At 41.1% G+C, this 17,911-nt stretch overlaps 1 protein-coding gene across 2 annotated transcripts; it reads left to right on the forward strand.

Moving 5' to 3' along the window:
* Positions 1-135: 135 nt before the first annotated feature.
* Positions 136-17,877, forward strand: glt1d1 (glycosyltransferase 1 domain containing 1). Of its 2 annotated transcripts, none has more exons than XM_062383582.1 (12): positions 136-386; positions 672-829; positions 972-1,077; positions 2,823-2,874; positions 3,778-3,814; positions 4,443-4,499; positions 10,518-10,616; positions 12,169-12,218; positions 14,325-14,368; positions 14,826-14,946; positions 15,528-15,626; positions 17,186-17,877. In XM_062383582.1, exons 1-12 carry the CDS (start codon positions 319-321, stop codon positions 17,330-17,332), a joined length of 1,038 nt encoding a protein of 345 aa, XP_062239566.1. In that variant the 5' UTR covers positions 136-318; the 3' UTR covers positions 17,333-17,877. The 2 variants fall into 2 exon arrangements, with proteins under 2 accessions (XP_062239566.1, XP_062239575.1); XM_062383591.1 differs by having other exon boundaries at positions 141-386; positions 672-823.
* Positions 17,878-17,911: the final 34 nt, after the last annotated feature.

Raw genomic sequence — 17,911 nt, forward strand, 5'->3', positions numbered from 1 at the left:
TGTCAATGTGTGTAGAATCAAAATAAAGTGTCTTGGCGGTTGTGTCCGACCTTTGCGTGTTTCTAGGGGACCATATAGGGGGCGGACGTGTAAACATGTGGAGCGTGCTGCTCAGTCAAGCTACGCTAACCTAGCAGAGCGCTGGTGCATCTGAGTGCTGCGTGTAACTTCAGCATGTGTTCAGGAAACGTGATCTACCGGTGTAACGAGCCGAGGACAGCGCGCACCGAGGCTCCGCTCGCTGCCTCACTACGTGTGCTTAGTGCCCTCGCGTGAAATAGGTGTATATGCTCGACAGACCAGCCTTTTAGTGGAGGTATGAAATTACTGTTCCTAGCCTGCCTCAGCCCTCAAACTGGGAACCACACCACAGCTGAGCGGATCAGGTAATTGACAGTGTGCCTTTCAGAAACTGTTGTTGTTTAGGCTGTGAGAGGAAGTCGCAGTGTAGGTGTTGTCCGGGTTGACCTATAAATAAAGCAGTTGTGCAATAGCACAGTAACTTTCCTGGCTCGAGTAAGTCAGCTGGAGTTTTGACTGTGTGGTGTGATCAAGAAGCAGTAGATCAATAGCGAATGTTAACAAGGATTTTGAGATGAAGTTATTTGAATGTTTGCAACTTAACTGAACTTCCCCTGTTGTTCACAGTGACGTGTTTCTTCACACTGTAGGTCCTACATAGAGTCAGCAGGACACACGTGTGAGCTCAGGGATGCAGCAGAATTTCAGTCCCCTGCTGAGGTGGCGAACCTAGTATCCCAGAATCCTCCATTTGAGGCTGCACTGGCCATTCACCTGTTCAAGGCAGCTAGACTTCTTCTGGGTAAACGTACTTCCCACTGTGTGATCTATTTCCTTATCTGCTGTACATACGTGTCCCTTTGTCCACGCAATAACACCGTCACAAGCTGACAGCCACCTGTTCCACAGATGTGAGAGCCTTTCTGTTTTATGTCCAACCTTCACACCAGACATCCAGGTACCCTTCGGAGTTGTCTTTGGCGGAACCGACATAAATGAAGATGTGAAAGTGAAACAGAAGCGTGTGGTTATGGAGCAGGTGCTGCTGAAAGCCAGGTGATGCTGCTGAAAGCTACTGTTTTAACCTGCCTCCTTTCAGGGAGCTTGAGCACAGGAATCTTACACTTTTATTCAATACATCCCACAAACTGTATGAGACCACTTCCCGGTTACAGTGAGGGGGAACATGATCCACTGATCAAGCCGTTAATTAAACTAACGGTGGGATTGTAAAGTGTGTAAGAAGCAGTTTTTACAGCAGACAGGTGTAACTAATAACGTTTGTTATGGTTATGTTACTGTGCAGGCTGGTAGCTGTTATGTGATGATCATCATTTGTATGTTCAACCTGCTCTTGTTCTGCTTTAACAAGATGACATATCCCTGTTTGAACAAGTTATGTCCCCTGGGATATAATTATTATATCAGTAATGGACACTATTCAGTTGTTAGTACTAAGACCCATATGGATTTTGGGGAATTGTCAAAGAAATCTGATACCAATATATCAGACAATATATATACATATTTTTTAAGTAAGTTACTGTAATCCCTTCTATAAATAACTATAAAGCAAAATACAACCAAATATCCAGAATATGAATCAAACATAAAATGTAAACATAAACGCACAACTTTTCTGAAGTATTATTAAAAAAGTTTTAATATTGGCAAACACAAATTCCGACACCGATATATGTCCACATCTGCAATTTTTACCAGTCAATCAATAGATAGGCATAGCTCTACTGCATTTTTTTATTGAATCTGGACAGGCAGCAGATGTGACAACTTTTTTGCGCTTTTTTTATTACTCTACTTATTTATACATATCACTTGAAATTGTTCAAAAGAAATTGAGACATCCTTTAATTTCATTAATGCAATTTTTAGACATGCTCACAAACCTTTTGCAGATTTACAAGACAAAAAAAGGATTGTGTCAGAGTTGTGACCAATTGGAATAAATGGGTCATTGTCATAAAGCACTGTCTACAGTATGTTACCTATTTAAATGTGGAATAGTATTTAGTATTCTTGAATTTTCTGCTATATTTTCCACAAAGATTTCATCTGTTGCAAAGCATCTGAATCTTAACTAGTGTATCTGTGAATATATATATATTAAAAAACAGACTGGATCCTCACAAGAGCCTGGAGTACTGGCATGAAAGAATGAGGCTGAGCACATGGGAGCTAACCCCAGCCGTGCAGGCTGCGTGTTCTCTCCTTCCCTAGTTTAACACTGATACGTTTAAACCTTAATCTGCAGACAGACTTGTCCTGTGCCCTGACGTCACATCCCGGTGTGTGCTGCTATCGTTGCGATGGAAATAGGTGGTTAAGCATCAATCTTGTGAATCGAAGGGGCTAATTGTCTTCTGGGAGAAAAGGAGACATCAAGGTCTAATCACTTCAAACATCTGAATCCTTGCACCTCCTGCTGCTAGTGCCTCCTCACACAAACCTTAATCAGGAAATACAGTCACCACTCCGAGCCGTTCGGCCCATTTCCTTACGCACCCTCACATACCTGCAAATGAATATCTCCCCACTGTTTTTTGCTCTACATTCCCTTTGTTTTACTCTTTGTATTCTTGTTGTATTAATTTTTAAGTCCTGTGCCTTCAATCAAAATTGAATCCTTCAATCCAAAGCTTAACTGTTCAGTGTCAAGACTTTTTTGTGTCATCGATGCTTCGTCTCTATTGCTGTCATTGCTTGTCAAAGTGATCATTTACTGTTGGCAATGGAATTCTTGATTTTATGTGGGTGAAAACAAAGTTTCTTTTTTTTATTAGGTTTGCCGTTGCATTTACTGACAAACTAAAAGAAGATGCAGAGATGTCTTTGGTATGATTCTGGTCTTTTGTATTTTAATAAATCAACTTAACTAGTTTATAAGTAATCAGCATTGATGCATGATGAAGTTTGTTTCTCATGTCCGTCATTGATCATTTCTTGAGATTTTACTGTCAGAATTGTGTTTGTGCCTGTCGGCATATTCCAGCCTTTTGCTGCACCCTAACCCTCCAAACCTAGCAGCTAACAAAACCCACGAATGCTATTTTCATATAAACTAAACATCGACCTATTTCTTGCACAGCCCTTATGAAAATCAAGAGTGCGAGGAAAAGTTTTTTTTGTTCGCATTTTAAGGCACATCGACAGACAGCAGGAGGCTGCCGGCTTCAATAAATATAACAGAAGGGTTTTTTATATAAACACAATATCCTGCCCTGTCCCGTAATAGCTGAGCATTAAAACATTATTACCATGCTTTATTTTCAGATAAGATTCCAGCCGTGAGCAGTAGATTGCGGCGAGTGGCATGCTTTATCTGCAGCATTTAGTGCTGACAGCAGGCAGACAGGACAGGCACTGAGAGGCATCGCTACGCTTTCTAATGTGACAGAAAACACACGTAGGGGATGGATCCAGTGTGATAACACCCAGTCAATTTCCTTTCCCTCTGCGGTGATCTATTTTTCAGTGCCCTCATTATCTTAGCAACTGCTTTCCTGACTCTTTTAAAGTTAAGATTCCGATTAAGTACGATTGCCGCACAAAGAGCATTAAGTGGATCTTTCCATTTCCTGGCATAAAGAGGAAAAATACACAATAAGATATAATCAAATCTAATTTGTAAATAGAAGCAATATAAGTAATTACTGATTGATTTAAAAACACTTGTGCATTTATATTTAGTGCTTGTTTTATCCAGACTTTTCTAATGCTCTGTTTTTTTCTTTGAAGCTGTCCCAGGGCAGTAAAATCTATGTCCAGCCCCAAGGTAAGCTCTGCGGGATGAATATCCTCGCCTGATGATGTGCATCCCTGACTCTCTACTGAAGTGTTACATTAATCAGCTTTGACATTTTTTCCTCCATTATCATACTGTCTGCTGTACGGCGTCATATTCGCTTTTGCCATTGGCCACCGCAGCATGTAGGACGGCCCAAATCACTCTTCCGTGTTGCTTCCCACCAGCAGCCTTGTTTGGCAAATAGTGTCCCTTCATAGATTAGAGCAGAGCCCTGAGCCCGCTGCACGGCCAGTGGAAGCTTATTTCTCAAGCTTGTCACCAGATAGTGATCACACTGAAGAGCTTTTTTACATGGGCCGCACAAAATATTAGTCTGATCTTGTTCAATCGTCTTCTGTTTTTCACATACTGGAGGTTTTTAAACAAACGTCAGTGATTGCACCTTATACAAATAAACCCTATGAGGACTATAGGATGTGTCTGCAGTTTACGTTTTAAGAGGTTACACTATAAACTTAAGGCCATGGTAATCAAAAACAATTCAGGTTATATACCTCTGAAATTAAAAGCCACTTGGATTATTTATTTCACTGTGGATTGAATCACTGTTGTACATTAAAAGCTAACAGCCCTGTGCCCTGTGTTTATTTTAAAGGTATCCAGACGTACGTGACAGACAAATTCTCCTGGACAGAATTCTTGAGGAGCTCAGGTACTGTCACCACTTCAGCAGGTTGTCATTGCAGCAGTTGTCTAGATAACATGGGATGATTACCAGGCACCACTTTACACATCTGTAGGTTTACTATCTTTTCTAGTGAAAACTCTTCTGAGGTTTCTTTATCATCCAGAGAAAGCAAGTAATACACTTCTTTTTTTTTCTCCATTAGTTTTCATTGCCTTACTGACGGGATAGTAAATTGTGAAATTGCTGTCATATATATATTTGTTGTACATATGAAAGAAAAATAGTCTTTTACCTGGATATTTGTGTGCTGCGTAAGAACAGATTTTTATTGGGATGTAACATTATAGTAAAAGACAGAGGCAGTCTTGCGTAAGAATTTGTAAACATGACAGACTCAAAGTAATCGCTGTCTATCTAATCACAGCAGGGACAGCCTTACTGGAACAGGTGCTTGATACTTTTATCCGTGCATTAAAACAGAGAGGTAACTGCATAGCGAAGTTTAAGATCCCTTTTTAAAATAGGGATTCTGGTATCAGACATATAGTGCCCCATGTAACTGTTCTGCATGTAAAGAGTATATCCGATCTAATATATATCCTTATTCTAGACTGCATCCTTCATCTCTCCCCTTATCTCCTCTTCATATTCCCCAAACCTGAAAAGCTCCAAGCAGTGAGCATACATTTACTCAGCTGTGTGAGTTGCATCAGCCTGGTGATCAGGGAGGCCATGAGTTTCCAGCCTTATCCAACCTCCCATTTGAATACCCCAGTAAATGAACACAACAGCTCATCCGAGCATCCTCCCCACACACAACCCGGACTTTAAATTGGAAAATTGTGAGATGATTTCCCTCTCAGGTACATTCGTGCTCATACAAAGCACTGTTTGACTGCACAGAGGAGCAGTTGATTAATAGCCCTCCAGCCTGGGGCCATTCGTCACTATGCCTCACAACCAGTACCAGTAATACTTATCGCCCACAGACACTTCTCCATTTGTTATACTTGAAAAAGGGGCTAATACTATCAGATGAAAGCACTATATTCAGACTCATAGTTGTTTTCCAGGCTGTAAACATCGTGCCGCTTCCTGCATTTGTGAATTTTGGGGTTTTCTTCACTCAAAGATGTGGGTTAGATGCAGTGGTGGGAAGTAACGAAGTACAAATACTTTGTTACTCTACTTAAGTAGATTTAATATGAGCCACTTTAGGACTTTAACTCAAGTCACTTTCTGACGGGTGACTTTTACTTTTATCAAAGTCACTTTCAGGTAAGATATCTTTTAATACTTTTAGTACAGTACACTATGGCTTTCAAGTACTTTATACACCACTGGTTAGATGCAGTTCCATCCATTTAGTATTTTTCTGGTCACATTCCACCAGATTTTGAATTGTTTGTATGTAAAAGGGACAAGTGAAGGTGACCTCAAGCCAGAGAGTTCTGACTTCAAATTTTCATTAGAACTGATCCTGCATATGAAAAATGATTTCATAAAACCTTAAAGGCGTTGTTGATGGGTGATCTGGACTTAGCCATTCGATTTGACATGTGCTCCTTTAAGACCTTGATTACCTGCTTTGTCACTTTCGGTAAGCAGTCTCAGCAATTTCACTCATGTTTTAGGTTTATGAAAACACATCAAACGCATTCTGACAGAAGTGACTCCTGCAGCAACCTGCATTCTCTCCCGTCGCCTCTCATCCAATCTTCACACACACTCCCAGCACAGCAGGGGGCACTATCCCATGTGTGTGTCTTCTCTCCTCCCAGATCTGTGTGCATATTGATTACATTTTTCACCCCTCCATCTGGCGGGACATAAGCATATAAAAATCTTGAGTATGAGGTCTATAGGCGACCTTAACGAAGATGTGGAATAGATGTATTCTGTGTGGCGCTGTGGCGCAGTGACACACTATATAAAAATACATCCTGCAGTGAACATGAAAGAGGAAAAGCAACCCTCCTACATGATTGAAGATATGTGACTTTACTGTATACGTGTCTGTGATTATCCTCCGGGTGTCATGAACCCTCCTGAGGCACTAACTTCAGCACTGGGATCCAGAAGCTGTCAGTCCATGTAAGCCGATTGGTGTATGTTGTTTGTGGCCCCTGCTGTGTGCCCTGTGAGGTGAGGTTAAGGGGATACATGAGAAGAAAGTGCAGCGATCCTTTGACTCACCGAAGGATCATTGGAAACAAGCAGGGTGTGTGTTGGGTCGCGGATGATTGATATTGAATAAATTACACATGAAGCGTTGAGTGAAGAAGCTCTGTGAGAGATAGATTATTAAAATTCAAAGGACGGGCAAAGGTGAGGTGTTCAGAGAAATGCCAGTTATCTTCTTATAGTTTTCTATTTTCAGATTTGTGATACCCCCATTAAGGAGGTTATGTTTGTTGGTTGGTTGGTTTGTTTGTAAACAAGATTATTCAAAAAACAACCGAATTGATTCCCATAACACTTGGTGAAAGGATGGGGCATGGGTCAGGGAAGAACCCATTCAATTTTGGGGCAGATCTGAACCAGGGGGCAGATCCGGGATTTATTCATCAGTGTGTGCAGTTTGGTGCAGCTTGATCGAGTTGAAGGGAACTGTTGGACCTTGGCTGAGGTCTGCACTGTACTAAGTGTCATTCTTCATTTGTTTCTTAGTAAGATTAAGATTAAGATTAAGATGCATTTATTAGTCCCAAACACATGCAAAGACATGCAAAGGCACACTCATGCAGGTAGGGAAATTTAACCTCTGCTTTTGACCCATCTGGTGCAGGACACACAGAGCAGTGAGCGAACATGTACGGCGCTCGGGGAGCAGATGTTGGGGGAGTAAGTTGCCTTGCTCAGGGGCACTAGACAGGGTAGGGAGATCAGAGACTTTTGGATTTTTGGACAGATCAATCCAGGTTCGTCTTTTGTCGTCTCTCCGTGGAGTCGAACCAGAGACGAACCAGAGACCTTCTCTGCCCATAGTCCAAGTTTCTGCCACTAGACCACCGCCTCTCCTATTAGATATTAGATTACGCAAAATCTACTAAACCAAATTCTACTAAACTTGATGGAGAAGGAGCCTGGGAAGAACACATTACATTTTAGTGCAGATGTTAATCAGGGGGATTTATTTTGTTTTTGTATTGCAACATAGGGGATTTTTTCAGGGAATAATCCAACAATCTTAGTTTATTAAAATCCGGCGTATTTAGAGGGCTGACTTCAATGATATTTTCAGATTTCTTGAAAGGATTTGTTCAACGGCTGTTGTTAATTTGTTGTTAATCCGTAGCATTACTAGTTGGCCTATTTTGAGTTACTATACAATACTGTCTTAATGAGTCTTTAGTCTTTGTGTTCACTGTTAAGGATTGTGTCCATTTCGGTTTTTATTTTATATTTCTAATTTCTTATCGTATCTGATTTTGTAGCATTGATGGAGGTATGCACTTCAATGGGTTTCTATATTGAACCAAAAAAGTAAAACTTGTGGACATTAAAACCCGACAGAGCTTTTGTGCGCGACAAATACGACATGTATTTTCAGCTAAAAGAGGCATAGTTCCAAGTTCTTTAATCATAAGTCACAAACATACACAATGACTCACTCTCTTCTCATGTGACCTGGCTGTTTCTTTCCTGCTATTTAAAGAAGATAAGCTTCAAGCCTCGTATTTTCTCTGTTGTGGTGATAACCGAGTTGAACAACATCCACAGCCCACAGTGAAACTGCAGCACAAATGTTACTTGTTTGTGCAGCTTGATGTGTATTTTTCTGACTAGAAACGCTGCTTCCCTGCCGGAGCCCACTGTGTAATTTTGGAGCATTTCCTCCGCCGTGGCTTCATACAGGTAGATGATCACTCAAACATTTTAGTAAAGAAGTCAGACTTCAGGCTCCGGCAATTTGTGCACAAACTCTGAAATCGCTGTAGAGTTTAGACAGAATCTCACTTTTATAATTGAGTTAGTATATGTGATTGTGTCCCCTTTGCCGATGTTATTTTGTCTACACCCTGCAGACTCCAGTCTCTCTGTCATCCTGTGCCACCAGGCAGATTAAGAGAAGCTGTTCAGATAGATATATGCTCCCACATCCATGCACAGACATATACACAGACACACGCACACATCCTGATTAAAGCATCGGGGGATTTTTCAGAATGTCCTTCTGAAATCAAAGGCCAACGAACAAAAGTGTGTTTTTCATTGAATTCACAGAACGGCACAGAAAGAGAGCAGAGAGATAGCTGCTGGCACAACTGATGATTTGTACAATTTGTTTTTCTCCCCTGAGGAAAGATGAATTGTGTTTCACATCCAAAGACTTTGTTTGTTTCTTTGAATTTCTTGTTCACTTTGACAGGTCTGTGCTCTGGTATGATTCCAGCGATCCTCCATTATATTCCTGCTTCTTGTTGTGAGGTAGTGACACTTGTGTTTACCTTAGCTGACGACCTCTCACATCCTGCAAATCAATGCAAGGAAGTTTGATGCGTCCCACAGACGAAGTGGTTTTTTGACGATCCGCTTCACATCGGGGTCAATGCCCAGACTCCATGCTGACATTGGAAGATGCACTTTAATAGCATTAAAAGAGCTGCCTCAGCCTCCTGATCTGGACTTATCTGGCAGCAGGGGATTTCACTCGAGTGTCACTGTGCTTTAAGCACGTGCCGGTGTCTGTCTGTGGTATTATTTCTAAAATGTTTTGTTTCTTGGTTCGTCTAAGACAACACCCCACTGTCACCACCCCCGACCCCCCTCAGCTGTTTTTACCCTCAAATTGTGGTTCACCACAGCTTTGCCAGCTTAGCTATTAAGAGCAATACAATCTCTGCCATCATGATTTATCTGTCTGGCTCATTGTCAGACATCAAAGGTCAGGAATCTCAGATTAAACTTCTCTTGTAACCCTTTAATATTAAAATATTCTTATACATCTTAAGTGTTGCTTGACACCAACTTCGCTTAAAATGACATTAATCCGGGATTGTCTTTTCAGTTGTAAAGAATTTAGCATTAAAGCTTTGAGACTGATTAAATAAAATAAATATTCTTTTGTCGCTGCGTTCACCAGTAACCTTTTTATGGGATATGTGTGTTATCTTAACTCGTCTTGTTTGGGACTGGGACTGATATCTTGCAGTCTTTAATAGATTTCCATGGAACTTGGTACAGATATTTATCTCCAAACACTACTGTGCCCAAGTCCAGCCTCACAAAGCAACTTGAATGACTGGTAATCTCCATTTTGGTGGACGTTTAAATCAGGGTTACACCTCTTTGTTTAAGGACTCATGGATAATCACTTCCAGAAATTGGCACCCTTTAAAACAACTAGTCTCCCTGCTCACTCCACTCACCACAAGTAGCTGTGAATGTAACTCAGCCCACCTCCTATACGAACCCTGCCTATCAGGTACGGTGAGAAGTAATTATCTCTTTAAAGTTCATTAGAGGATTTGCTCATTGCTAAGTCCAGTGTCTGCTGCTATCACCCCAGAGCAGGGCTCTTTCATGAGGCTCCCAGCTCATATTCTCTGCCTCTAAAAAGTCAAATGCAGTCCACAGTAGAAACTGGAAGTGATCACATTTGTATTGCAGCCAGTTTACGACTAATCTTCGGATTGATCCTGAAAGTTGGATGGGCTGGGAAGAGAGTTGATTTAGTGGCCTGGCCTCTCAATTAAAGTAAGGTTCTGAAAAATATTTGATGTTTTTAGCATGGCACGGGGTTATCTCATTTTAATCTAGGTCTGCTCAGTGAGCAAATACTCTGGCTCTGTAGTTATGATGCTGTGTTACACTCTGATTATGCGGCAACTTTCCAATGTTTTCAGCAGACTATTGCCCTCCTGAGTGTTACAGCTCTGATCAGAGAATTGTGGGAGCACATTAGTCACCACTGTCTTACTTTCCTCATGACCTTGGGTGATGTATTGCTTTCATTATATGCCGATGTACTTGGGATGTTCATTATGCAGTGTTTTGATATTGTGGTGCTGTCTTTCTTTGTGTCTGGCGTCTCTCCAGGTGTAAGCACTGAGCATGCGGATGAGCTGCGTGTCTTCCTCTTGGTCTGTGGCCTCAGAAGAGTCAAGGACCCCCTCTATCTGGTGAAGGTATTTTCAGGTAAACCATGTAAGTCTTTTTGTACAAAAAATAAGAGATAATAATAATAAACTTAATTTACATAGAATGAGAAAGATAATCAGTTCATGCAACAGTAGGGTATAAAATGAAGCTACAAACAAAAGAAGAAACGCAGTAAATGTCAAATATTCATAAAAGGAGGACATTTTAAAGATGTTTTGATGTTGCTTTTCAGATCTCAGTGGGTAAACTGTTCCACAGCTTCTGAGCTTTAACAACAAAGGCCCAGTCACCCATAGTCACCAAATGAGACCTAGGAATATCAATCTATTGGAATTATATATGTTCTGGTAATAAAAAAGCTGGAACACATATTGTAGGCAGGCCAGCAAGAAGGGCTGGCATGCAGACATGTTATTTCGCCTCTGTCAACCTCAGGGTCAGGTGGACTCCCACAGCCCTCCTCACTGGCTTCTTGTCGTGGCCTGTGTCCTCATGACTTAAGAATGATGTTAGAGCTCTGTGGTTGACTTTCAGCTCATTGAAAATGTATGTGATAGAGCTATGAGATTCTTCTGACAGCTTATTCTGCGCCCCCACAAAGACACACTTTCTAGTTGAGACCTGTTTTTATTGTTTGGTTTGTCATATTTTTTTCTGATGATCTATTCCAATCTCCGATCTATTGCCAATGATCATCTTTTTATTTGGCTTTAATAACACATTTATGGTAGAGGGCGTTAAACTATACTGTATGAATGTATTATCCAGATAGAGATGTGTGGATTGTCACATGGCCTTCATTTGAATTGAATTGCACTGTGCAAACAAGATAGTTGCCCTCCAGGAGGTTGTTAGAGCCCCTGAAACTACTCTTTATTCCTCAATATAAAATTTCTCCAAAGTTTGAAAAAATGATATGGCCCTGCCCCTGTTCACTGTCTTGCCACCCTCACAGCTCACCTGTAGTTGAGGAGCGTCATCCAGCTCCTGAGCCCCAGCTGCAAGTTGACAGGATTGGTTTGTTAACTCTGGCAAGAAGGTTATATTTTCATCTGCATTTATTAGTTTTTTATTCAGCAGGATTACAAAAAAATACTGGAAGGATCCAGTATTGGTCATGGGAGAACCAATATCATTTAGTGTGTGGAGCGACTACTTTTGAAATTAAGATAAAGGCCTTTTTTTTTCTTTCACCAATTTCCAAGGTAATAATTATTGGATCTAGCTGAAGACCGATATCTATGAGTGTGTGCCATTTGTTGCAGCTTGATTGGACTTCATTTGACTGTTGGGCCATGGCGAACGTCTGAGCTTAACTGAATGCTGTTCTATTTTGGTTTCAGAATGGTATTTGTTCACTTCAGTGTTAAGATGGAAATACTCAGCCAGTAACATTAAATACATATTTCAATTAAAAAAAAAATGATATCCTATACAAGGCAAAACATCTTGACGTTAAAGCTTGATTTTCACGGAAGAGGGACAAATATATGCTGTAATAACAAATAAGAAAGCTGCCTCTGTTAATTTGTTTTTCATGCTAAGGTTGTTTTTGTTTACATCACCATTTACATTGTGTGTCTTATAGAGTGGCACTGTGAGAATCCACTGAATGTGCTGATCATTATTGGGCCAAAGGTATGTACCAATTATACAGAAAGTCAGTATGTTTATTTTCATACTCGCCATGTGTTCTCCTTCTGTACTGTGACTCTTTGTACGGTTAAATTACCTCGAAACCTGCCCTGGGAATACAGGATGCCTCTAATTGGATGTAGCAGAGATACTGGCTCTAGCTGTTTAGCTGGAATTAACAGTCATCGCCGGGAGGAAATGGCAGTGTTCTAAACACAGGGCGGGGGGTCAGCAGCAGCAGCTGTAGTGTGTGGTCTACTGATGCATTTCATACCCCAGATTAGCACTCACGTTTGTCTAGTGACCTGTGCAGAGCTACCTCATTTTAATACACATGGATGGGCATGTATCTGGACGTGTGCTGGTAGAAAGCAGTTAGCCCTGTCACACAACATCATGCTTCTTTCCTATGTGTCATCCTGGAAGACATTAACTGCACATACACTGACTGCACAAGTCTAGTAGCTGGAAGAAAAATCAATTTAACTCTTACAGCCTGCCATGATTTATGATATTCATAAATCAGCCTTTACATTTACTGTAAGTTTTTTTTACTGATTGCACTTTTATGCTGTTCTGCAGAAAGAAGTCATATCCTGGGCAGCAGCAGCAGCAGCAGCCGCCTCAGTGCTCTTACAGCTCTTGTGTGTTTTCCCTGATTTTATTTCCAATTTCCCACTCGCTGATTTCGCTGTATGTTTGTCTTCATCTCCTCTCGACCTTTGACTTGCTTTGATATGACATCATCGAACCGTATTCTAGTGTAGCATCAAACAGCGGAGTCAGGCAAGAGGCATGTTCTGCTTTAGTTTTGCTCGTAAACAACTCAATTAGACATGTACTGAAGCGTCTTGCTCTGCTCGGCTTTCTTGCTGTTTGATGAAATTGTTCAGTGGAAGGGGAGACGCGTGATTCATCTCAACACCCCTGAATCACAGTGGAAGCGTGTTAGTTTGTTTGTTCATCTGAGAAATGAAAAGCCATATATTATTCTCATGATAAACTTGTATTTTTTATGACTGTCAGATTACCGCCCTTGATAGATTCAGGATTCCACAGATAACAAAACGTAAACATTGCTTGACATTAATGAGGATACTGTAAAAAAATTAAATAAACACAAGACAGAAGTTAGATTGAGACGTGTTTGGTTTGGGCTGTCATGCTGCACCATGAATCCACAGCTAATTCATGAAAGTAGTAAGTGGTCTGGCTGCACAGCATCTGTCATTAAGAGTGAAATTCAGGTCAGTTTGCGAGCGATGACACATCTCACTGCCCGGTAACTGGGCTTTTTTCAAGGAACACGATCTGCAGCATACTTTCTACCACAATGAAAGAAAACGAACTGAAAGCTTACTGTGAAAATATAATGATATATAATGATAGATCTGACACAGTAGCAGAATGCACAATGTGAGTTGCTTTAAAACAAGAAATTATGTAGCAGAGGAAAAGAGAGCGTCGTTATTATCTCAGAAAAGGGAAAATATGACAGATTCACTTGGACAAGCAAAAACATTGGCGTAACATCTGCCCTCCCCTTCTGACTACTGAAGTCCCTCCCCTCTGTTTTCTGTTGACTCACTGCGGGACAGCAGAGAATCTGTGCTTAAATCATTTGTGATTGTTAATGCAGCCTTTATCGTGATCTATCCCCCGCTGGTTCTACAATGTCTGCTTAATCCCAGATTACAGCAGGATACAAAAAATGTTCTCAGTTCAAATTCTTTGATTTTAATGCACATTTGCTGCAAAGCAGATTCAATTTAGAAATTCCACGAGCTATAAAATGACAGACAGAGAAGAAAAACGAAGGATCCTGCTTCGTAGCATCTTTGACCTAAATTACTATGCTTTGATTTTTCTGTGGGCAAGCTAATGCAGGCAAATCCCACATTGCAATTAATCAGATTGTTCACCCACCCCATCCTGACCCCAATCTCTGAAAATACAGGATTTGCAGATAATGATTTGCTCTGAATAGAAATTATGAATTTTGCGTCATTGTTTATTTTGTCCTCCTGATTAAGTCATTGTTGCCGTCCTTGATGAGATCAGTGCTCAGATAAGGGGTTTCACGCGTCTTTGTAATTTTTAATCTTTCAGATTGATCCTGTGTTTACTGTCGAATTGGAAGCTGTTGTTCAAAGGTAAACCATCTGTTTTATTTTGTTGAATTTTTTTAATCAATTGCACGTCTCATAAAAGCAAATTTAAGATCTGACAGATTAATTTCCAAGATCTTGCTCCTATAACAAATTTGATGATTGATCTACCTTGTATTCATCCCATGTGGTACAACAAATGATTGCTTACATTTATTTTAGCATAATCTGAACAGAATGCCGATTTGAGGGGAGCATCAAGATCCTTTCTTTTCCTGTCACGCTGCTCTCTAGTCTTGGCTTTCAGTTTTTTCGCCGGGGGCCTTCACCGCAACAGCGATCTGTGCGGCAGGAAGCTGCCCTCTCCGGTTAGGACTTTACCTGCACACTCTGTGCATGTAGCCATGTTTCCTGCCCTGAGCGTGTCACTGCTGCTCAGAATCATTCATGCCTCTGTGAACCCTGAGTCACGCAGAACTGAGCTTTGCCATTGCGTCTGCAGAACAGCAGGGGTCTTCCTGGCCCAGGAGAGGAGCCAACAGGAGCTTCACGCTGCCATGAAAAGGTGCTTCGCCATGGTCAACAGCTCAATCTCAGAGGGCATGTCAGCAGCGATCTTGGAGGTAAACATCTTCAGGGCTCATGGGTAATTGTAGGACACCGTGTCGTGCCTTCGACATGGATACTGTTAAATTCAATTTATCGTTCTGTTGCTCCTGCATTGTGGTGCACATTAACATTAAGGGAATGAGAACTCGATTTATCGGATGTGAGTATTTACAGGAGTCCTTATCCCTGCTACAATGTTATCTGACCACCTCAGGGACAATTACCCAAATTAATTGCTTGACTCAAATCTTCCCATTCCTGAGTGAGCAAAACCTGCAAATCCACTTAATCTCTTTTAAACACAGTCGATTAAGACAACCCACAGTGGGCCTAAAGTCTGATTAGTATGTTAACATGTTTCACTCAACAACCTGCTGAAGGTATTAGCCGATACTGATTGTTAATTCTGTAAGTGAACTCAACTCGGCACCGAAGTGTAGAGGAGCTGAGCAGCACAATTTTCACGGAGCTCAGGTGCTTTTCTTTTTTAATCTCTTTTATTAGAATATAAAGAGTGAGTAACTTTTGTCCGTACTTATTTCGAATCTCAGTGTTTGTGACTTTTGAATGGGTAATGTTCTTTCTGCTCCAATAGGCCATGGACCTCGGGGTACCTGTGCTGGCCAGGGACATTCCAGGAAATTCAGCTGTGGTGCAGCATGAGTTCACTGGCCTGTTGTACTCGTCTCCTAAGGTATATAGTGACAGTCACTGACCAGGTCACCATATGCGTTAAGCCCCGTTAAGCTTTAACACTGTGTTGAGGGCCTGCACAGAGAATCTACTGCATATACCTCTGCGGCTAACACCTGCGACCTGCACTGACTCGAAGATTACTAATTGCGTATTATTGAAGCCCAGCCTCAGGATGTATCTTTAGAAGCCTTGAAACTTTTGAGAAAGAGTACTCCAACTTTACATCATATTGATACATTTTGTAATTTCAATTCCAAACATAGGTAAAATAATGTTAAAAGAGTTGATGTTTTCTCAGGTGGACAGGTTAGATTCAGAAAGTGAAGCATTCAGGGAGCAAAGATATCCCATTATCACATAGTGATGCAACGAGTAGCAGCAAGCAGGAAAGAGAGCCCCCTTGAGAACACTTCATTCTGATATTTAATGAGGTTCCATGCAAAGACAGGATGACATAGGTTAACTGACAGAGGGATTGAGCATGCTGCTGTCATCTAGCGTGATGTTGCCGTAACGGTAGAGATAAGTCCTCTCCAGGGGGGTCACGTGCTCAGCTGATCTGCCAGGAGGAAGCTCTCACAGATGGTTGCAGCGACTTGGGCTGGATAAACCACGACCTCAGCCAGGACTAATGGGCAGCGAGCACTGGTCTTTCAGCCAAAAACTTTCCTTGTGGTTGATCTACTTTTATTTCACCTGTCAAAATCCTATTTCATTTCCGATCATTCTGTCAGTTTTTCATCTTTCAATGTTAGTACACGTGCACAGGTATCAAGTAATGTGTAAAAGAAACAAACAAGTAGGGGGGGAAAAGTGAATGTGAAGTGATTATAAGCATGCTGCTCATAAGTTGAGCTTTAATCCTGTTGCTGAGGATTTATTACTCTCATATGGCCACAGAGAAGAGCTGTTTCCAACCAAGAGCCTCTTCAGACATAATCACATCCCTTGACTGAAGTGAAGTTAAGTGAAGTGGCCTGCTGACTGGCAGTGCCTAAAAGTTTGTGTGCCTATTGGCTCTCTGCGGCAGCAAATTTTGGCTGCCACACTGTAGGAATACTTTAAGGCACTTTAGCTACCTTTTGTTGGAGGCTTCTCTCAGTCTCATGGGCCAACAGTTGAGCAACCAGGATTCAGGATGCTTTGTGGCTAACCTACATGTCATTCAATGCTCAGTGATGGCAACATTATTCATTTTTTATGTATAATTAATAAATCCTTATTGTCCTGTGACAGCTGGTTGGGTAGTGTTGTTTAAATGTTTGCATTAACTTGATTTGGTTTCTCCTTTCTCTATAATTAAATGAGAAGTGGCAGCTATTACAGGATGGAATAAGAAGGTCTATTGGAAAGTCCTATTTGGCTCTGGAGACACAAATATCTCCATCCTCTGGCAATGTGTTTTTGAAGTATTTACTTATCAGTGCAGAGCCTTTGTTCTTATGTCTTGGATTGTCTTAATTGCTTAAAAAACATGTTTCTCCTGGCACCTTTCATGACCAGCTTCAAGTGGCATCAGACAGTAAATGAGACTTGTTTTGCTTTTGTTCCGACCAGGAATTTTTGCATGAAGCTCGGAGGCTCTTGTCAGATCTCGAGCTGAGAGAGAGAGTGGTGCAGAACGGAAAACTCTACGTGGAAGAGCATCACAGCTTGAAACAAGAGAGAGAAACCTATCAGCGGCTGGTGGACATTCTGCACTAAGATCACCACATTCAACTCGACTTTCTCAGGAACAGAAGCAACAGGGACATACAATGTATCTACAGGGCATTATTTACATGTCATTTTCACACGTGTCTTCTACAAATTAATCCGGTTTTATCTGCACTGCCAAACTGAAATGATGCAGCAGAGCACTTTGAACCAAAGAACTACAGTAGAAATTGGTTGTTTGCCTTGTCAATATATTTTATGTACTGTATTAGAAATTGATAATGTACTGTATTTATGGTTAATAATAATGTATGAGAGTCATCGGAACTACTTAATAAAAAAGGCAAACAGCTCCACGGGTTGTTGTTAACTGGGTGATGATCTGAAAATGTGTAGTGAGGCACAACATCTGTTTGTAATACAAACAGCTTGTATTGCAAACAGCCTAAATTCTTGAAAGTGCCATTAAATCTTGATTTAGGATCAGCAGGATCAGCTAATCTACAGTTGCTAAAAATGCTTCAAATGTTGCTTTCCCCTGCAGTCTGTTTGCTACCACATTCATTTTTAATAAAGCACAATGGTTGGCTTGAGATTCCAGAGGCTAGCAAAAACTTAATTTGTTTA

Source organism: Platichthys flesus, chromosome 3 (assembly GCF_949316205.1).
Source record: "Platichthys flesus chromosome 3, fPlaFle2.1, whole genome shotgun sequence".
NCBI classification, from domain to species: domain Eukaryota; kingdom Metazoa; phylum Chordata; class Actinopteri; order Pleuronectiformes; family Pleuronectidae; genus Platichthys; species Platichthys flesus.

Coding starts and splice junctions, on each gene's coding strand:
- glt1d1 (XM_062383582.1), top strand. CDS start 319: ATGAAATTACTGTTCCTAGCCTGCCTCAGCCCTCAAACTGGGAACCAC. Junction 3,815..4,442: donor AATCTATGTCCAGCCCCAAG/GTAAGCTCTGCG, acceptor TTTATTTTAAAG/GTATCCAGACGTACGTGACA. Junction 4,500..10,517: donor AGAATTCTTGAGGAGCTCAG/GTACTGTCACCA, acceptor GCGTCTCTCCAG/GTGTAAGCACTGAGCATGCG.